This window comes from Denticeps clupeoides, chromosome 3, assembly GCF_900700375.1.
Source record: "Denticeps clupeoides chromosome 3, fDenClu1.1, whole genome shotgun sequence".
Lineage (NCBI taxonomy): Eukaryota > Metazoa > Chordata > Actinopteri > Clupeiformes > Denticipitidae > Denticeps > Denticeps clupeoides.
In genome coordinates, this window is record NC_041709.1 from 27856050 (window position 1) to 27878730 (window position 22681).

Sequence of the window (22681 nt, forward strand, 5' to 3'; positions counted from 1 at the left end):
ATCCCGGTTCAGTCAATGAAATTACCTCTCAATACAGGAGCCAGTGATTGTAATTGTGATACACAGCACAGCACATGGTGCACAGAATGAAATGTGTGCACCCATCACACTTGGTGAGCAGTGGGCAGCCATGACCGCCATGTGGGGACGGTGCTTTGCTCATTTATGCCATTTATCAGCTCAGTGGTACCATGGCAGGTCAGGATTTGAACTGATTACAGAGCTGTTTCCTTACCTGCTAGGCAACCACTGCCATGCTAGGAAATTAGCAGAGGATGGTTTCGGTTTTGATCCACCGGGTTATTATAAAATTTTCCATATTGTGGAGAAACTATGCTCCAAGAAACAAGCAAATGAACGTCCTCAAATAAAGTCAAACACTAGAACAATAGATGCTTTAATACAGTTCTTTATATTAATACAATAGATTTTATCTTTACATTATTTTTACAAAAAAATCAAAAAACAAAAACAAACAATATCAATATGACAAGTGACCAACGCTGTGCGCCTGGATCCCTCATTCATGTTGTACCTCATTCCTGTGTGTACAGTGACACCAAATGTACCTGACAGTGCAATCACCCTGGACATGCACTCACATGTGGAAGGTGAGCAGTGGTCATCCAAGATGTCCACACATACCACGCTACCTGCATTTGTATTTTAAAATAAAACAAAAAATTATTCTCAGAACAGAAATAGGGATCATCTGTCAGTTGGCAACTTAATAAATAGTTCTATACTTTAAAGGCATGGCATAGTTAGAGATAACAGGCTGGAGAGGAACATGGTACTTCATTTTGTTTTGTCAATTCCTGCACTGGTACATCTCTTCAGTAAGAGAAACAGCTGCCTCTGCTGGTCGATAAAACGCTGATGGTGTTTAGCTCTATGCTAAATAAAAATACACTGGCCACTTTATCAGGTACAGTTTAAACAAAGTTGATCATACATCCAAAATTGACAAATTATACTAGTATTGACAATAAAGTGACCAGTTTTTGAATTATGTATATATTGACAGTATGCACTTATATACAGACATATATAGTGTGTTTAATTTACAGGTACAGTTCAAATATGTTTACTGGATGGGTCAGAGTGGGGTCAGTGTGAGATGCCGGAGGAGGTCAAGGCTGGGGACCACCAAAGGTGGAAATGGGCAGGCAGAGCAGAGAGCAGAATGTGGGATGCAGAGGCTGGATCTGGGTGGACAGTGCGGGGTTTCGGGTCCAGTCCACCGATCTGTCTGGCTTGTAGCACACCGAAATGTCACACCTGTTGCCAGACAGAGGGATGTAATCCAAACAAATGTTTTTTGTTATTTGGAGGGGCCGTAATTACAATCAATAATTCTAGCAAATGAAATTGATTTAATCAAACAAAGAGAGGAAACAAAACAATGATAGTTGAAAACATCTATGTTTTGTGAACTTTTTTGTATCAATTTTAGAACTGTTCTAGAGAGCTAGTAGACCCAACCTGGTGACACTTTGCAGAATCTTCTTCTCATCTTGATCTAGGCACACAGCAAAGGTGGTGGTGCTGCTGACACCGCTCACATGAACCTTGTCCACTTTCACCTGTGTGGTTGTGAGTTGCTGTTTGAGAGACATCGGCCATTTTACTTTCAGACTGTACAGAGCATGTCTCAAAACTACATACAGGCTGTTTATTCCAAACTGCGGCAACCACAAGCAGTGCCTCAAGTCTGAGCACGGTCTCCATTAAACCACAGCTTTATGTATTTCCTGCTCACCTGATTATAACCCTTCTTAGATTTTGAGTTCTGCCTCTTGAGCACTTCTGTCATTGTCAGCTGCAGACACTCCATTTTCGAGTCTAGTAAACCACAGAGAGATGCTGTTAAATGAGGCAAAAACATTAAGGGTGGGCCATATGAAACACTGCCATCATCTAAAGTATCATATTTCAGGAAATTCAACTTCTGCATACCAAGCTCCTCTGGATTTCTGCAGGCTTTTGTCAGGTTTATAGATGTGCAAACTTTCTCTGCCCTGGTCAGGTGACTTCTGCCACTAACAACAACCTGAGATAGATGAAAAGGATGGAGGTAGGCAGGAATAGGGCAGCGGTAAGAGAAGGGAAACATTCACAAACTCACATAAGGAAGCACTGATGTTAAGACATTTGGGTTAGATTTAGCACAAAGTAAGAATATCTGGTAGTGTGAATATATATCAGTGAAGATGCTTGGTGCTTTAAAGGTCCCCTGACCATTTTTTTGCTTTTATTTTGGTTTTAGTGGTCTGAAGTCTCTTTCTGAAATTCAGCCTTGGTGCAGAATTACAGCAACTTTGAGCCAGTTCCACAATGAGATTTCCTCAGGACGTGCTGCTTCAGTGTCTGTAGCTTTAAATGCAAATGAGGAGAAGTGAGAAATGTCATCAACACCATTCACCAACCACAATGTTTGGTGCCAACACAACATTTCCCCTTATGAGTACATAAGGGGAGAATTTCCAGTTCTGCCCATCTGAGCTGCTGATCTCTGAATGTGTGAAGCAGAAAGGTGCAAAGCATGCTTTGACCAATCACCATTTCTTGTCACTGCAAGGACCATAGTTACTTTTCATGTCTGGGGACCTTTAAAAACCCTGGATTGTACTTGTTATTAGGTGTGTAGGAATTACTCTAAATCCCTGACAGTGTAAATTCTACAAAGTGTAAAATATGTAAAGTGTAAAAATATTTGATGCTCTACACTGATCTTACAAAATTATTTCCTGCCCAAAAGCAGAGGCAGAAAATGCATATGAAATAGGTTGTTTTCAGAGTGAGTTGTCACAATTTGCGTTGTCACAGTGAGTAGATACTTAGTACATAACTGACAGTGAACTTAACTTTGACATTGTTGTAGGTATTATTTCGTTGTATGAGTTAGAAAAAAATTTAGCAAACCCTGTGGACATTTATGGAGGTTTACAAGGACAAACTTTAATTATTACAGAAAAAATAAATGTTTTTAGAAGTCTCATTTCAGCAAAGGTGCATGCGAGGCTAGATTCCACACTCCCTTACCCTGTTGTAAACAACATCCAGTGTCAAAGGTACTGCCTCTCGGTCTCCATCGATCCCAAACCTTTTGCTTGCAGAACCTGAGTAACCACAAGGATTGTAAAGTTACACCAGGAAGCACACAAAAATATTAGTCCATTTGTCCATTAGCAAACATGTCTGTTTCCCCAGTAAGCAAAAGAATATATGTAAGAGGCTATCAGACGTATTTTATTCAGAACCGATCAGTGAGGCGTTTTGCTGCTTTATTCCAGATGACAGTTTGACCTGCCCCCTGCAATCAAGAAACTACAATGTTTCAGATGGAACAAGATGTTCCTCTTAGATATAGACTTATTGGAGACAGACGGCAGCTAACACGAACACACGTATGGATGCACGCAAAAAACTAGTTTGGCTGTGAGAAAAAGGCTATGCTAAGTTGATGCCTACTGGAATATCAATCAACAACAGTGTGCTGTTTATTACATAACTGTAGCCTGAAACACCATTATATAAAACCAAACCAACCTACCAACAAATTAAATAACTTCATCAGAAAGTCAGTTCATGGATTAAACCCAGTCCTGAACTAAAAGCATTTTTGAATCGAGAACTTCATTGAATTTCCAATTTCTCAAGTATTTACTATTTTTATTATTTAATTTTATTAAAATTGAAGCAGTCAATGATTTAATATATTGTATACAGAGATGGTTACCTCATTTTTTTGTTATTTCCTTCAACAGAGGATTGTGAGACATGCCATAAAATGTTGTCACCGTGACATATTTCAGAAGGAGGGCATTACTGTTAAAGGAAATTGCTAAATTGATAACAGCCAAACCGGCATGAACCTGGGAAGGACGTGCTTGTGATGTAAACTCACCCATGGACTTGATTGCGCGAGTCCCTGCTGTGTGCCCAAGCTCTAAAGAGTGGATGAACACCTCACGCCTCTTCTCACCCCCAGCCAAGGTTAACTGAGCAAAACAATATATATATATATATTGTTTTATATATATATATATATATATATATATATATATATATATATATATATATATATTTTTTTTTTTTTTTTTTTTTTTTTTTTTTTTTTTTAAACACACACAACACACAGATTTTCAGTTATTCCAACAACGTGACCAAAGCATCTACATTCTGGTGCCACAATGTCACATCATCTCACTGAGTGCAGCTCGTCTACTGTTTGGCCTACCAGGAGGTCTTCTCCATGCCCAGCACAGTTAGTTATATGCCACTTTTTACAACGTAACAAAAATACAGTGGGTTGCAAAAGTATTCGGCCCACATTTTGTCACATTACAGCCACAAACATCTATTTTATTGGAATTCTACATGAAAGACCAATACAAAGTGGTGGAACAAAAATCATACATGATTCCAACCATTTTTTTTACAAATAAATGACTGAAAAGTGGGGTGTGCGTAATTATTCAGCCCCCTTTGGTAAGAGTGCAGTCAGTTGTTCATAGACATTGCCTGATGTGTTAATGACTAAATAGAGTGCACCTGTGTGTGATCTAATGTCAGTACAAATACAGCTGCTCTGTGACTGCCTCAGAGGTTGTTTAAGTGAATATTGGGAGCAACAACACCATGAAGTCCAAAGAATACCTCATATTACTCTGAACACACCACTGTTTGTAACACGTACCACCTGATCTTGAACGCAGTCAGCTTTCAAATTATAGACCGATATCAAACCTTCCATTTATATCAAAAATTGTAGAAGTAGTCGTAGCCCAGCAGCTGTGCACATACCTAGACAGTGCAATATCAATGAAGTATACCAATCTGAATTTAGACTTAATCACTGAGACAGCGCTGGTTAAAGTGGCTAATGACCTGCTGTTGGCCTCTGATCAGGGATGCATCTTGCTGCTTGTCCTGCTTGACCTGAGGGCAGCATTTGACATTTGACACAATCTCCTTACAAGGTTAGAAAATGTTGTTGGGATTAAGGGACCTTAATCAGAACCTTTTATGTTTCAGATCATATCTGACCTGATCAGTTTTTAGACATCAACGGTGATTCATCTTCACATAGTAAAGTAGAGTTTGGTGTTCCAGAAGGTTCTGTCCTAGGTCTGTTGCTATTTTCCTTAGACATGTTACCTTTAGGTGACGTCATTCGCAAAAACGGTATTAGCATTCATTGCTACGCTGACGACACACAGTTGTATCAGCAATGCCAGACGAGAGGCAGAAGTTGAACAGAATTGAGAATTGTCTGAAGGACATTATACAGTGAATGCTCACCAACTTTCTTCTGTTAAACAGGGAGCAGATCCTTCTTATATAGAGCTCCGCAGTTGTGGAACTGCTTGCCTGTCAGTGTTTGGGACTCAGAGTCAGTCTCAGTGTTTTAATCTAAACTGAAATCACATGTGTTTCTCTGGACATCTGTTAAAGTCAAGACACACTGTTAATTATTAAGTCCACTTTCACACAGTCACCCTGTCAAACACAGACAGTGTTAAATTCACCCTAGTAAGGCTGTCCTAGTTAGGGTACCGGGCCACTGTAGCACCAATATAACCACTATAACTACATATTTAATTATCAGTCGTACAATGCCACCATCTGTCGCTGCTTCTGTTTGATCTCCCTGAGATACTGAATCAAGCGCACAGACTACTGGTAGACTCCAGTGAAGAGACCAGCAGATAAATCCTGGTTCCTGAAAATGGCTAAACGATGACTTAGCATGAAACGACCAGAGGGTCACCACAGCCACCACCACCATAACAACTAAAGCTTCAGGGATTTTCAAATGGACCAGTAGCATCATAATGGACATGTATTGTACACCATGACACTGGACTTCATTTAGGACTTCTCCACCTCTACAACTGTAAGACATTTTTTTTTCCTTATTGGACAATGACAAACCCTGCACTGACACCACTTGCAGGCTCACTCTACCCTGGAAGGGGATCCCTCTCTGTATCACTCCTTCCCAAGGTTTCTTCCTTACTTTGTTTCTCTCTCCTAGAGTTTTTTTTTGTGTCCAGAGGGGTCAAGTGTGGGGGGTGTCAACTGAAGGGCCTGTCAACTGGGCCCATTGAGACATACTGTATGTGATTATGGGCTATATAAGAAATAAATGTTTTTGTTTTTGGAGTCTGCAAAAGACTTGAGACTGGGGTGGAGGTTCACCTTCCAGCAGGACAATGACCGTAAACATAAAGCCAGGGCAACAATGGAATGGTTTATAAAAAAAAAACTAATTTGTGGCTGTAATGTGACAAATTGTGGAGAAGTTAAAGGGGGCTGAACCCACTGTAGAACAGTGCTCAAAAGATATATATTTCTTAAACTTAGCCCAGCTGGTGTATATATATGAAAAGACCCGGTGTTGTTAAATTAAGAGAAAACAGAATAACAAGGCAATATCACTTCCTGTGCTGCAAGGGTGTATAGCATACATATAGCGTGCTCAGTTCACAACAGAACAAGCTCAACCTGACATCATAAGAGCCTGGATGAAACCCGGCCAAACATCTATATCTGCAATTTCTGCTAGACTAAGATGGAGTAATCAATAGAGAACCTCCAAAAAGACCCTCACCTCTGCCTTGTACAGCTGGATGAGCACCGGACGAGCTGCATTGCGGCAGTAGTACAGAATAAGGTCTGCTAATATGGGCAAACGTTCTTCATTGGAATCATACAACTCTGATTCTATTTTTGATGTTTGCTGTGGGGACAAGACAAAAAATAAATAAAGTTGTACATAATCAACTCAATCAATTACAATTATTAATTGATATTAAAACAAACAATTACACTGAATGCACAGATAGCAGAGACTTTGTGACACTGTACATTGTTAAAAGCGCTGTATAAATAAAATTTCATTGACATTAAATCCTACAAAAAAATGCAGTGGATTTTCATTAAATCTGAAAACTCTTGTCATGGGCACTGACCCCGTAATTAAACTTAATTTGTTCTAAGCAATATGCACATGGAAAATACACAGTCTATGTGTTACCTTTAAATAGCAGCCAGTGAAGAGGAAAAAAATAAACTATAAATGTCAGAGTATCATACTCTGGAGCACAACGGGCTCATACCTGGCACACCACGTCCACAGGCAGATTCAGCAGACTGAGGGTGTTGTGCTCATACCAGGGGTCCAGCATGCCAATCAGCTCGGCAATGTCATTAGTGCTGTCTTCGGAGCATGTGGCTCTCAAGTCCTGAGCGAAAAGGAGCACTTTAAAGCGGTTTTGTTAATTCAATGCTTACCATTTGCATTAAGATTTGAAGGAACAAAGTGGATTCAGAATAAAAATATTATGTATTTAAATAAGAAAGTAAAAAAAAAAAAAACACCATATTTGAGACAGCCCCTCTCAGCGAACTTACAGACAGGTGCTGGACCCCCCAACCGGTACTAGTCTTCCCAGTCTGCACTCCAGCCATGTCCCTCCGAACCGGCACAAAGAAGAAGCGCATCCTGAAGGCCCTGCTGAGGCGTGGGCAGGCCATCTCCTGGTTTCTCAGGCTGCTGTATGCCCGCGCAAGCCGACCGGCCACATGGTCCGCCCCAAACACCACCACCCTGAGCTGTGTGCCTTCCTCGCTCCACTCCTCCTCATCGATGCTCAGGATAGGCCTACGGCGGAAGCAGATGTGGCGCAGCTGCTGCACCTCAGGGACTGTCTGTGTCAGGGTGGGCATCTGCAGCTCGCCGGCATGCAGCCGGACCTGCTGGGGCAGCGAGTTAGAGCGGTGGCTGCGGAATGCCACGTCAGGGCTGCCCAGGCTCTTGCTGCGGCACAGCGAATGGCTGCTGCGCGACTTGAAGAGGCGGGAGAACCGCTGGCTGAGCCGTCCACATGGCTTCACCTTAGCTCCATTTGTACAGGTGGGCAGTAACATAGAGATGTGGCTTTCCTCCTCTGGGTCCTCACAAAAGTCACTGTCATTGCCTGAGGCAGAAAGGGCCGAGAGGGTTGAGCACTCAAACGACGCCACCGACAACGTGGAGAACATGGAGTCTTTGGAAGCGGTGGACAGCGAGGACAGGGTGGAAAAGGTGGATGCTCGGTTGTCCACAACTGTACAGCCATTGCCCATGAATGCCACCTCATCCAGGTCCTCTTCATAATAGTCATCACCCTCATCTTCTTCCTCCTCCTCCTCCGCCAGGCCATTGGAGGGCTTGTAGGCAGACAGCATGAGCTGAATCTCTGGGATGTTGTTGAGAACATCTAGAAGTCACAGAATGAATCAGAATGTTCAAAAAACATCAAGTCAAAACGAAGCGCACGACTTACAAAGAATACAAAACTGCCGAGATGTGCGTAAATGAGTAATTCTGTGAATAATGGTGAGAGTGGCAGGAAGTGAAATTCATAAAGACTGAGGCGTGTAGGTGTGGGTGAAATGTCAGGTGATTCACAACTCTGGGCTGCTTACCAAAGTTGTCCTTATCCCAGTGAAACATGTAGCACTTAGAAGCCGGAACTGGAAGGGTCTGCAACATGCCTAATAACAAGGTTAAAACTTCCAGTTACTCACCCTGAACTTGCAAAGCCATCACCAAAAGAACAATCAGCCATTTATGATTCATGTTTGATTTATTCTTGAAATTATTTCTGGAAACTAATGCATTTTTCCCAGTATAATATGGTAAAATTATTTTGTTCCACACTTCTGCCATATAAGTGAGTATGCGAATACAAATTGTTAACTATAAAATATTAAAAAGATCACCCTTCTTGAGAATTTTATCAAACAATTAATTGTCAACATGTTTTTGGCAAAGATGTTTAAGCATTTAGGGCGGGCGGGCCAATTACAGCAGTCTCCGTTCCGCGCGGCCCTCCTCAAACCCTCCAAGCGGCGAGGTTAAACCGGGTGATGGTGTAATAGTGAATAAAGTCATATTTATTTAGAATTTCAGGGGTAGCATGGATTTATGGGCGCTGCTGCTTTTCAGCAAGGGGTACTGGCATACTTCATATTTGTCAGGTTTGACTGCAGCTGGGCTCATCACCTGAGCCCAATCCGGACAGCAAATAAAAGACAAAGATTTCCGCCCCTTCGAGAGGGACAGCATTTTCGTGGACTCTGAGCACGAACTTCAGTTTCGGTTTGGTATTTTGAGTTCTGGCAATCGCCACACGCCTACGGGCAAGTTTATGTTCTATCCTTTGTTTAAATTGTTTTCGGCCACTGAGCAGCGTTTATGTTTATTAATAAAAACCCATTCCCAGCATGTCCTGCTTCTGCGCTTCCCTCCCCCGTCAGCACACAGAGGAGACAAAATGCTGTCCCTCCCGACAAAAGCGCAGAGGAAAAAAGCAGGGGGAAGGAAGCACCGCGAAGGACGCAGCCCGGCGTGACGAACGCGGACGCCAGGGGAGAGACGCGACACCCATTCTGGTTGAGCGCTTCCTCCCTGGTAAGCCATGGTACGCGGCGCCGCGTGATGTCACCCCCGGGAGAATCCGCGAAACCCGGAAGCGACAGCGTCGGCGGGTGAGGGGGCAGAGCGAAGACAATGGCGTTGGCAGCAGCGAGGAAGTGGCGTGGGCAGTGAGCGCAGACGACGCGAACCCCACGATCTTCGCCATGTCGAGCCAGGAACTCTGCGCTCTGTTGGCCAGGCTCCCCGTGGACTGGGACATCACGGACGATGACAACGAGAGCACGGGCTGCCAGCAGGGTGGACGACCCTCGGAGTCACCAGTGGGAGGACACGTATGACGTAATCGACAATGACGTGGATTTTCGTTGAGTGGTCGGGGCCTGGATGGCTCCACCCAGCGCGCGCGTCCAAGATTGTCATGACATCCGTGAAGACCCACGTGACTTCAGAGGGAACAAGGTCGACACGGACTAGGACGAGGATGACGCCAGGATCGTCGTGAGGTCCGTGGAGACCCACGTCACTCCCAAAGGTGCGACAACAGCGAGGAGGAAGACAGCAATGCGGGGGGTAAGCTGGTGGAACAGGGTGACAGGAGGTCGCCAGCCAGCAACTGCACTGCCGGAACTGCCTCGCAGGGAGTACGCCTTCCCAGCTCCAGTCGACGACCTGCCTTCCCTCTGCCCGGACGTTCCCAGCACATCACCAGCGCCCCCGCATGCTGGAGAAGACGTCCACCACCCCCCCCACGCCACACGCCCTCCACCAACGAGCCCAGCCCCGTGTGGGACAGCCCAATGGTCCCGGGACCCTTCAGTGGGGCAGCAGACACTGATGAGATCACCACCATTCTCGTGTGTCTGCCTGGGTCAGCATGGGGCTGGGGCGCAGCCCTCTGGCAGCAGGGAGAGACAGACAGAAGGAGTTTTTGGGACTTCCTGCAGAGACTGAGCCAGGGATCAAACTCTGCCCCTCCACCACATCCAGCGGCAGTCAGGATCCGGGGCAAAAAGACTCAGCACTGGTGGGCGACGAGAAGGTTGCGCCTCCCGAGATCCTGGCTGTGCCTCCTGAGGAGGTCCCGGAGATCCCAGAGAGGGAGCCAGACGACCCCCCTCTGCTGTTTGTCTCTGTCTGTATGTCGCCCCCACTTCCCCTCTTTGTGTCCACCAGATGGCGACCCAGCAGCGGAGCCGAACCCAAGGGAGGAAGTTCCTGCTGGGTCGTCAGCCCGAGGGACCGAGGCCGCCACGCCTCATCACCTGAGCCCAATCCGGACAGCAAATAAAAGCCAGAGATTTCCGTCCCTTCGGGAGGGACAGCATTTTCGTGGACTCTGAGCACGAACTTCAGTTTCTGTTTGGTATTTTGAGTTCTGGCAATCGCCACAAGCCTGTGGGCAAGTTAATGTTCTCTCCTTTGTTTAAATCGTTTTCGGCCACCGAGCCGCGTTTATGTTTGTTTATTTATTGTTTATTAACCCTATGATGCCCCTTTAATTAATAAAAACCCATTCCCAGCATGTCCTGCTTCTGCGCTTCCCTCCCCCGTCAGCACGCAGACGTGACAATATTATTTAAGGCAAGATGAATGGAGAGATGTACCAGGAAATTCTGGAAAAAAATCTGCTGCCATCTACCAGAAAGCTGAAAATGAAAAGAGAGTGGACATTTCAGCAAGACAATGATCCCAAACACAAGGCCAAGGAAACAATGAAGTGGTTTCAAAGAAAGAAAATCAAGTTGCATGAATGACCCAGTCAATCCCCTGACCTAAATCCCATATAAAATCTATGGAGAGAACTGAAGATCAAAGAGGCCAAAGGAACCATCAAGATTTAAAGACCGTTTCTGTGGAAGAATGGGCCAGAATCACTCCTGAGCAATGCAGACGATTGTTCTCTCCATACAAGAGACGTCTAGAAGCTGTAATCGTAACAAAGGATTTTCTACTAAGTATTAAATAAAGTGTGTTTAATACTTATTCCCTGTGTTATTTGACTTTATTTATTATGACTCAACTTGTACACTTAAATGTTCTGATATCTTTGTATGAATTCAATATTCTCTTTTGTGGAAAATAGGTCCAAAAGGCTTTTTGAGTGTTCAGCGCATATTTATTAGGTAAAAGGGGATTGGTGTAGTGCTGTATTTTGTTACCTGTAAAATTAAAGGATGTTTTAAGGGATTTATGTCACCTCTGCGGAAGTGAAATAATTCACATTCTGAGTAAAACTGTTTTAATATTTATTAAATAATTTTATAATAATCAGTCTTCCTCACCATCAGACTTCCTGCCATTTGATGCTGGGATTCCAAGGCTCTCCCTCAGGTTTTCCAGACCCTGTATCATATGACCTTTGGCTTTGTTAGGGTCGTCCAACGAGACAGCCATTTGTAAAAGTTCTGTCACCAACGAGAAACCTCTCTCCAGCACCTCCATGCTAACAGACTGCAAAAGACAGAAGCTGTTAAAAGAGATAACATATAGGCTGAAAAGATCAGAACAACATTAAAAACAGTGATTGTCATGGATTAAACATAAGCAGAGCAAATACAACAGTGCCTTCTGCTGATGTGGAGTACCTGCAGACTCTGGTGGATGCCGTCCAGTGGGTACTTGGTGCCCAGATTGGACTGGAAGGCGTGTTTAATGAGAGTTATGTAGGTGTTTCGCTGGGAAAGCTGTGTGTTACTCAGCTGCTCTGCAACAGACAGGAACTCAGCAGGAACCTCCGCCGGGTTAATCAACAGCACTGTACTGGAGGGGTGCACATATTTATGCAATGAGAATGTATGCAAATAATAACGAAATAGGTTTTGCAGTGTTGTGTGCTGCTGGTCACTAAATATTAAAAGTGTATTGTGCTACCCAGCTTACAATCAGCCATAACAGTTGAAGAGAACAACATTTATCATCTTGCCACAGGCATCGTGTGGGAACTAGTAAAAGATTTTTCAGGAATTTAAATGTGTAAAACACAAATAAATATTTAAAAATGAAAACTGTCAATAAACAACCTTTAAACTAATGAATGAATCTCCTTTAAGCAAAAGTCTACAAATGAAGAAATATATTCTACTGCTGCTCAGAGAAGAGTCTCTTTCTCTATACACATCATGTCATTGTTTTGTGAAAACAAAAAATTGTGTGTGACTATACTATATATTTTATTAAGAACATTAATATGTGCTCCGATAGAAAAAGAAACTAAAGTCATAGGGAAGGAAGTGAGCCTCACTGGCATTAGTCATCATATACACATTACGATGGTCTTGTCCGTCATTGGAAGGACATTGCAAGACTTACATGGTCTTGGAGCAGTGATGATCAGTGGAGAGACCCTGCTCTTCTCTCACCAGCCGGTGGTATAAAATACCTAGCAAGAACAACCGTGAATGAATGAGGAGAAGGGACATAAATTGCCCATTATCTGTGCACAATGATTTCTTGGTGCCAAAAGAACAGTCATGACTTTTACTTCTCCATTTTATTTATTCATCAACCTGCATCGCTCAACAGTGACACTCAAGGTAAATTGCAGCTTCCCTGCTCCCCTGAATTCAACAAGCAAAATAATCTCTACCAACATATGCACAGTTTTGTTATAATCTGATTTCATTTGTTTTACATTTAGTTAACCTGGACTGCCAGTAGATGGCAGCAGAAGCAGTAGCACAGTGTTACCATGAGGGACATTCTCCACAGTGATAAAGATGCATTTAATCAAAGGTGTGTCTACAGTCGGCCGGCGGTCTTCCTGTGCAGCGCATCTTTGGGTGCATTTTTCCATGGAAGTGTGTGGTTGTGAGAGTGTGGGTGCTACCTGGGGCCCTGACTTCCTGGTACAGCGTGGATAAGAGGCCGCGGCACACGCTGGCATAGGGCTCGGGCCAAGTCAGGAAGCCATGGAAGACCTCAGATGCCTCCACCAGCAGCTCCTCCTCGGGTGGACAGTAGGGGTTCTGGGACAAAGACAGATCCACATCAGAGCAGCACAAACTCACCAGAACACAAACATTAATAATAGATTCCAATAAAGTTGGGATGTTTTGTAAAACTTAATTAAAAACAGAATCTAATGTTTTGCAAACATTTTCCTGCCTAACTAATGTTCAAAATGGATAAACTTTATTGTTCTTTGAATTTGATGCCTGCAACATGTTTCTAAAAAGCTCAGACAGAGTGGTTAATATGCCAGTGTTACATTACCTTTCCTTCTTACACTCAAAAAGCATTTAGGAACTGAGGACTAATTGTTGAAGCTTTGTAGGTGGAATTCTTTCTTGAACTTCAGTTGATTAACTTTGTTCTTGTCTTTTATGCTTCATAATGGACCACACATTTCTAATGGGAGACAGGTCTGGACTGCAGGCAGACCAGTCTTGAACCTGAACTCTTTTACTATGAAGCCACGCTGTTGTTTTTACAGCATTTATCAAAAAAAAATGCCCTTATCCAGAGCGACTTACAATCAGTAGTTACAGGGACAGTCCCCCCTGGAGCAATTTCGGGTTAAGTGTCTTGCTTAGTGACACAATGGTAATAAGTGGGATTTGAACCTGGGTCTTCTGGTTCATAGGCGAGTGTGTTACCCACTAGGCTACTACCACCCCTGTTGTAACACATGCAGAATGTAACCTTGCCTTGTCTTGCTGGAAAAGACGTTGCTTTGATGGCAGCATATGCTGCTCCAAAACCTGTATGTACCTTTCAGCTCTACCTTTCAGCATGCCGATTGTCCTGAAGTCAACACTCACCTGCAGGAGGCTGGAGGTGAACATCAGAGCCAATGGTGCCACCAGTTCATACAGACATGACTCCTGTACCTGAGGACAAATACTGACTGTCACAACACCACAACATTTATTCTATCACCCCAAAAAGAACTGGCCAATAATAAAAGGCATAAATTAAATGAAATGATAAAGGACATTTCATTGCCTGTAGATTTAAAGGTGGTACTGAATTAAGCTGACAGATGTGAGAGGGACGTGGATTGCAGTGTGGATTTTTTTTCTTAATCCGTGTAGTTATGAGAGTATTATGGTCTTGTAATATAACAACCACAAGAGGGCATTATTTTCATCAGCGCCTGCTCTTATTTGCATCAGTGCTTCATGCAAATGATTTCCCATAACTCATGACCTCAGCTGACCCCAAACACTGAATATGGTGAAGTGTGTTTAATTTAAATATGGTCTGACACAGTGCCTTGTGGATCATCTACCTCTTTGGTCTTCTTCAGAATCTGCTGCAGGAGGATGAGGAAGTTCTCTGGATCCCTTTTAAGCAGTTCACCCAGGCTCCAATGATTCATAGACCAGCCTACTGGACACACCCAGAAATATAAACAAAGTGCAAATGCAATGTTAAAGGCTGAGACTCCTAGGACAGAGCCTGTATGCCATCCACGTCAGGCCGTGTGCAGGTAGGATACGAGAGAAGAATCCATGCATAGAAATGTGCTGCACTCAGCATCTGCACCAGTTTAACCGGTGCTGGTTTTTATTTTTCTACTCAAGCAGCAGGAAATGTAAGAAATGAGCATTGATATAAATACGCATCAGGTGGAGCGTGTAGGCGCAACGCACATAAAGCTCCGCCCTCCTGCCTGCACGCTTTGCCCTCTGCCCTGCTAATTGTGGTCGGTGCTTCAGTTTCCCCCAACACTGAGAATGTCAAGTTTTAGACTTCCTTTAATTAGTATCTTGGTGTGACAAAATAGCAGCATCTCCTCAAACAAAACCTGTTCACGAGGTGGATGAAAACACACAACATGGAGAAAGGAAGCAATTTTCATGTAAGTTTTAAAACATTGTGGCCTCCTCAATTAGTTGATGCAGCCATAAAAATCCATAAGTGCTTTGTGCTCACTTGCATATTGGATGGCATCAGAAGGTATAACAAGTACCAATCAAGTACTTCACACCTTGAGGCATTAAAGCTAATGCGTTTTAACAAAACAACATCCTACTAAAATAAGATCCAGTCTGAACGTTTCATCAGCATAATCACGCAGGCATTTATTGTTGGGACATTGACATTTAGTATATGTCCCAGGCCGGCACCAGGTAGAAAAACGTGAAGTGATTGTCATTGTGAAACACTGCAGCACAGCACACGGCCCACAAAACAAAATGTGTCCTCTTATTTTAACCAATCATCCTTGGGGATTCAAACCAGCAACCTTCTGATTAGGGGTCCACTTCCTTACACTCTAGGCCACCAGTGCCCCAATTTAAACTTAGCAAGACTTGTGGGTGATGCACACTGCTTTGAACCAGATGACCACAAAGTTGCAAGTTCACATCTACAACCTGAGCAAGACAGTCAAGACAGAGCTTCTTCAGAGGGACGGTCCCTGTAGTCTCTCTGGTGAAGTCACTCTGGCTGATATATCTTGTCTATGATAAACATGAATGTAAAAAGAAGGAGTATCGCCTCATCATGCAGGGCATGCTGGGAAGGCATGAAAGACTGACCTCTGCCACTAAATTACTGTTGTTTTAAAATTACAATCATTTTATGATGATAGCAAAATGAGATGCTCTAAAGATGCACCAAACGACAACATTCCCAGAGGGTCAGAAGCAACCGAAAACATGAACAGCTGTCGACAAACACTTGATTTTCTTGGGTGGTCCTCCTCAACGCAGGTTCACAACAGAAAATGGCAAAAATAACTGACTGACTTCACTGCCAGCAATTCTGTGTTAGACAATAAGTTAAGGGTAGAGTGTGGTCTTACCATTCCAGGGCTGAGCTTGACCATTTTTGAGACTGAGTCCATCCAAGCACCTGTCAAGGGCATGTTGAATCCGGTCTTCCGTGCACGTGGTGTTTTGCATCTTCAGTCAAAGCCTAGAACAGGAACATTGAAGAACATCATTGAAAAACCCTGGAGGAACTGCCTGGGAAAACTGGTACCTGTTGCATTTTGTTGTCATCCTCTTTACCAGTGCCAAACACACACACAGTGTTCCTACAAAGAACTACTCCACCATCAGGAAGTAAATTGCAGGCTTGTTTTGCATGATTCAGATGGGAGATAAAATGCAAGTATAGGGAAATGCACCAGCCTGTTTCTAGGAACGATTCCATTTATTTCCTGATTGTCTTTAAAGCGCATGTCTAGATTAATAATTAGTCTTCCTATTAGACTCCATTACATTTATCCCAGAAAACCCCAGGTTTCTACCATTGTTTCCCTGAGCAAGACAGTTAACCCTGAATTTCTCTAGGAGGACTGTCCCTGTATCTATTGATTGTAAGTCGCTCTAGATAAGGGCAACTGATAAATGCCAAAAATGTAAGAGGTCATCCAGGGTCAAGGTTTCAATGCTAAATATGTGGATCTGTGGAAAACCTCAAGATGACAGTGAGATTTCCATATGACTTCTATATTAAAAAGGCAAAAGTAAAATCCCCACATCAGTCCCACATTAAATTATTTAGTTCTTTTCCAGACGAAAAAACCCAGGTGTAGTGTGCAGGTCTGAGAAGTTCAACGCTAAGATTAAAGGAAGAATTCATTAATAAATCGAGGTATAGTTTACGTAAAATTACTTATTTTTTAAGACTTGAAACGCCTATCCCCGAAAAAAAAAAGTCCTATTTCATCCGACTCGGGACGATCCCCAAGCACTGACCTTGTGCGCGTCTTGTGCGCGTCCTGCCGAACTGCCACGCGCGCTATCGCGCGGGATCACTTATATTCACCCAGGGCCGCTATCATGTACTTCAGGCTTTATTTAAACCAAAAAATATTGTACATTATGGCTAATGAATATAGCACCTCCCGTCAAACCCACATGGCTTCCAACCTGCCACCTTGATAATTAGACTAATTTAGATCAGGCTGGCAGCTGACCATCATGCATTGCGCTCCGTCAACGACTCGTCTTCTCTTCTTAACACAATAATAACATAAATGTTACGTTTGCATGAGATTAACGCTACTTGATTGTATTTACGATGGGTATATGCATTATTACCTTATAAAATAATTTGCAGCAGTCCCCACCATGCCCCATCATGAGAATATGAAAAGGGTATTTTGAAGATAAGTGTTTTGCCAGCATGACCTGAATTCATCATGCAGCAGATGCATTAGTATATAAAATAGAATTCTTCTAAATGCATTTGGAGGGAAGGACACAGGACTTTGTTGCATTAAAATTGATTCCATGTCCTTAAAGGACAATAAAGAAATTAGATAATCTTGTCGCAAAATTTATCATGATAATACACATCAGCAATATCTGAATATTTTATATAGGCCACTTTTTATATTTTCCCCCCACCTTGCTGAAAATGAAAATCTTACATTACACTTCATTTCTATTTTGAGTGCTAGCTACCACTTATCAGCCAATGCATGTATAAAAATTAATTGGATCAAAATTTACAGTGCAGTACTGAGCAAAGGGTTTTAAGCAATTGTAAAACTAATGAAAGGTTTTCCCAACAGTAACTATGTAATCGCAGTGTAAAAAAACACTAATAAAAATGATTAAAATGTGGCAATAATTTCATTTAATGTTCATATGTATACATATCTCTATAGAGATGTGCTAGAAGAACTGGGGGTTGGTCTCTCTCAACTCTGTAAACTAATGAATGATCTCCTACAAGCAAATGGAGTCTACATGTGGAGAACAATATTGAAATTTATGTGGAGTACAATATGATTTCTATTGACAATTAATTGTTAAATGAAAATAAGGAAATTCTGCAATAAATGGTTTAGGTACAATAAATATTTAAATATTTGGCAGGATTTTAACAAAAAAAATTTTATAAAATTTTTAATTCAATTGGAAATTATTAAAAAATGTTGTTCACAACAACAACAGTAACAAGCAGTAAATAATGTAACTGGCTCACAAGTTTAAAAATCAACTGTGGGATGTGTTCCTCAATCAGCCGCTATTTACAGGTAACTATTTATTCCTGTTCATTACATGACTTCCTGAAACAAAATTCCACACGGATAGGAAGCAGTTGGGTTCCACCTGATGGAAGGTTTAATGCTGGAGTTTTTGGTGACAGTTTTCTTGTGAACAGAGAGTTGAGCCATAAGGATCATTGTGTTGAACCCAGAAGTAGAACAAACAGGTACATCTCCACAAATGGAATTCTTGACAGAAGCAAAAAAGCATGAGCTGGGATGTTTTGAGTATCTACTGGAAGATAAAGTCACAAGAGGATGTGTGCACTAACAAGGCCACTTCCATATTTTGAGAGGTTGCACAAGGGGAAGGAGGAACACAAAAGGGCAGCAGAGTTTGTTGCTCAAAACCTGTTGAATTGTTTCATAAATCAGCATCATCGAATGAAATTCCTTCCTGTCACCTTTTGACCTTTTTCCTAATTGTTATACTTAGATGCTGTGAAGTTAGAAGAGTTATGATTTATAACATGGAAAATAAATCACCAAATATAATGCAAGAAAAGTTCTATTTAGTCCTGTTGGCCAAAGGTTGATAAAGGAGATGAGTCAAGGTATCCTGCACTCTCAGCAAGGAACAGTATCCTGCACTCTCAGCAGTCACTCTGACAAGGCCTGGGAATCTTCTCCTGAGTGCATTTCCAACGGCTCCAAACAGGAAAATTGCTCCCCAGGTCTGGCGAGGAAGCAGGTGCCACTCCATTGTTGTAGTGTGATCGACTCCCACAGTAGTGCAGGCCTCTGTATTGTGCTGCAGCTGCAGATTGATAGGCTGGGATATCCACCCCCACTTGCACAGGCCAACCTCAAGACCACCATCCCAACCCCCCTTCAGTCCCTGGAAACAATTAGACCAAGACCTCCTTCCCTCATAGGAAGCAACTGTCAAAAGACAATGCTACTGCACTGTAAAGGGCTTCCCTTTTCTTTCAATTGGCTACACACACCACCAGGTACAGTAGGAATGCCTACAGTAGGGCATTCATCAAGGAGCAATATTCACCGCTGTCCATTGACATTTTCCCAGCTCGGAGGTCTAGTTTCAGTGGACATTTTTGGCCCTATTTTCACACTGACACTAGCATGGGGATGGTTCCCTGGTGTAAGGTCTGGTCTATAAGCAAATAGATAAAAGAAACAGAAAACATATTCTTTCAATCATCCAGAATGAGGAAGTAGTGTGCATGGTCCTCCAATTAGTCTCTTACCAAGTGGTTCTTTCTTCTTTTATGTCTACTGCCCTGAACATTCATAGCACAGTGCTTAGTGCCAGTTCAAAAATAGCACCTTTCGTGTTGATTTCTCCCATTTGTTATTATGTTCATGTGGTGGAACCCCAGTCCTGACTCTGCAGCCTTCTGAAGGTGGTCATTTGTGGAAAAAAAAAACAATTTGTTTCAGGAAGGTCATCCATGCAAATGTAAACAGTGGTAAATGTCTATTTAGTGGACCGGCTTGAGAGTCACTCGCAGCAAAGCAAACAGGATGAGGTGAAGAATGCAGATTCAACAAAACATATCAACATAACAACAACTCCTAGGTGTGAAGCTCTTTTTTAAAGATGTGCACCATTATATACGTACCATCAGACATCATGTTTGCAGCAGAATGCTCCACTGTTTGCTTTTGGTTGATGGTGCATTAGGATGTATGTCTTGTTCCTACATAAACACACTTCCTGGTTGTGCATTATTAGAATAATAATGATCATGTCAGTGGCTTGAAAGGAGAACTACACTGGGCACTGAGGGAAAGGGTGTGGCCAATGTGAAAACCTCAGTCTATGTTGTTCTAAATTCATGTCGATCCAGCTGTTGAGCAGACTCAGTGCCCCACACCTCTGCAAAAATAGAGGGTTGGACAACTTTGCACAACATTTCACCAAGTTTGCATGTGATATATGGTGGGGGTGGATGACGTGGCCTTTTGGATTATATCAATAATCTTTTGACAGTATTCCGTTCATCATGCTTCCATATATTATGTAATATTCTGGTAAATGTAATTTATGACCAGGTGCACATAGTACCATCACAGACTCTTACTTCCACTCTTTCCTGGAGAGTTGTTGTATTTGGAAATTAGCTTACCAGGTCGACCACCAAACACCAGAAAATTGCAGTTTTAACTGAAAATCATACTATGGGATACAGTGAGTGGGTCTTTACCCACCGTCACCATGTTGTATGTATCATTTACACTGATCCCCATGACATGATACAAGGTGTTGAATGTGTGTGGAAGGAAGCAACTTTCAATAGATGAATCCAGGCCATGCTGAAAAAGGATGCGAAAATTGCGAAAGAATCACTGACATATTTAACATGGTGAAATTGTTCAAGCATTCCACCAACAATAATCATGTGACGATGATGATGGAACCTTTTAGTCATTTGATCTTCTTACACAACTGTTGTCTAACATTTAAATTTGAACTGATCGGGTCATTCTTTTGCCACTTGTTTCATTGCAGTTGACATAAAAGAGAACCACCACTGCATTCTCAAGACCTGGAAGTGTGTATAGGATGCGTGTTTTGAAGAAGGGGTTTTCACAAGACGACCAAGCAACCAACGCTAAAGTCCTTGAAAAGCCCCGGGGTCTCAGGGTGCATTTGGACAGCCACTCGTCTGGCCCAGTTCTCAATGTAGTTTTTGGCCAGGAGTCTGTAATGAATGTGGACCTCTGCCAAATGCCTAAGGAAGGTTCATTGTAATGACACTCCAAACACAATGAGCACCACAGAAGCCTCTGTCCACAACTCTGTAGGACTCTCTTTCAATTCACAATTCCAATACTTTTGCTTAAAATCAAATAATGTATTTGTTCTGTCAACTGAACTTTGTCTAATGTATAAATTGTAACTTGAAGGACCAACAATCTGCAATTATGCGCCCATCCAAGCCCTGATTCCTACCTGAGGCCACTGGCCATGTTGGTCTTGGGTTCTTCAGCTTTGAGCAAATGCCTTGTCTTAAATCCAGCTAGGGAAGAGACTGCATGACCACATCCTCTACCACGGCACCATCACGCTCCTGAGACAGAGAGAGACAACAACAGCCTGGCCACTCGCTGACTCGGGCAAAACAGGAACTTGGGGAGAAAAGGTGCATGAAAGCACAATGAGGAAGGCACGAGGTTGGCTGTGGTCGCCTCGGGGGAGGGGGTTAAACGTAGCAACGGAACTTGTCCTTTGTGTTTATCTAGTTTTTTATGAATTGGCCATGCTGCTTCAAGTTTGCTCAACATTAGTGCTTTTCATTCACCATGATACTGTTATTGACTTTTCCTATTCAAATGCACATATCATGCTGCTTGAAAGTCACCTCTGCATTGGAAATAGTTTATGGAAAAACTGATTATTTTATGTTACAAAGGCATGAAACACATGATGGAACAAAATCTTGAGAACATTGTAACATTTCCCTTGGATAGTGTAACTCATGGACATGCAAATGCAAATTTGTGTCTTCCTTAGTGGTCATCATGCCCAAGATTTGCATTTCACGGTTTACCAGGAAGCTGCCTGTATTTCTCAATGTTCCTTACAGTCAAGATATATCTATGCCCATGTCAAACTCTTCACACTTTAGTGTTGAAATGTTGAAATGTTCAGTCTGGAGCAGTCATCATCAAGACCAGGGAGCTGCAGACAGCATACGAGAACCCGCAGGTGCACAGCGGCAAGGCGGACCCTGTTTGATGGAGAAAGGCCGCCACCTGTGGGTTACAGTGCTGCTGAACATCTCTAACAAGGTTCGATATTGACTGTACTACCTGCCAAAATGAATAGGATGCTAAAAATGTTTTTCAAGGAAGATCAAGCTATCTGGATTGTGCAAATTGTGTATAATCTTATAAATTTATTCATACTAATATATATATATATATATATGTGTGTGTGTGTGTGTGTGTGTGTGTGTGTATGTATATGTGTATATATATATATATATATATATATATATATATATATATATATATATATATATATATATATATATATATTTAGAGGTGGGCATAGATTAATTGGAATTAATCTAGATTAATCTCACTGTAATATTGGAATTAATCTAGAGTAAGAAAGATGAATCTAGATTCTGGATGAATCTACATTAATCTAGATTAATCTAGATTAAAATGGCTCATTTGAATTCTGCTGAAGGCATTCAGAATATGTGTGCTACCCAATTACTAAAAGTAAGTCTTTGAGAACGGGTTTCTCAAGCCAGGTGGCGCTTTAGAACAGGGGCTCATCTCCTGTTTCCAAAATGCATCACAAACTGCTTGAGAAAGCT

The 22681-nt window shown here is 42.4% G+C and overlaps 1 protein-coding gene across 3 annotated transcripts; it reads right to left on the reverse strand.

Annotated features, from left to right (window-relative positions):
* Positions 1-380: 380 nt before the first annotated feature.
* Positions 381-21827, reverse strand: pik3r5 (phosphoinositide-3-kinase, regulatory subunit 5). Of its 3 annotated transcripts, none has more exons than XM_028974730.1 (18): positions 21304-21827; positions 16185-16297; positions 14664-14761; positions 14194-14262; positions 13260-13398; positions 12743-12812; positions 12019-12193; positions 11716-11884; positions 8479-8547; positions 7423-8270; positions 7128-7253; positions 6620-6748; positions 3911-4004; positions 3046-3122; positions 1960-2053; positions 1763-1845; positions 1486-1604; positions 381-1281 (listed from the first exon to the last, which is right to left on the reverse strand). In XM_028974730.1, exons 2-18 carry the CDS (start codon positions 16282-16284, stop codon positions 1134-1136), a joined length of 2607 nt encoding a protein of 868 aa, XP_028830563.1. In that variant the 5' UTR covers positions 16285-16297; positions 21304-21827; the 3' UTR covers positions 381-1133. The 3 variants fall into 3 exon arrangements, with proteins under 3 accessions (XP_028830563.1, XP_028830564.1, XP_028830562.1); XM_028974731.1 differs by having other exon boundaries at positions 1486-1586; positions 14664-14764; XM_028974729.1 differs by having other exon boundaries at positions 14664-14764.
* Between the last annotated feature and the right edge of the window lie 854 nt (positions 21828-22681).

What these genes read in the sequence shown, in the direction of transcription:
- pik3r5 (XM_028974729.1), bottom strand. Translation starts at nt 16,284, where the DNA reads ATGCAAAACACCACGTGCACGGAAGACCGGATTCAACATGCCCTTGAC. An exon ending in CCAGGAAGTCAGGGCCCCAG is followed by an intron (nt 12,813 to 13,259) that starts GTAGCACCCACA and finishes TGTTCTTGCTAG; the next exon opens with GTATTTTATACCACCGGCTG. An exon ending in CTGGGATAAGGACAACTTTG is followed by an intron (nt 8,271 to 8,478) that starts GTAAGCAGCCCA and finishes TGTGACTTCTAG; the next exon opens with ATGTTCTCAACAACATCCCA.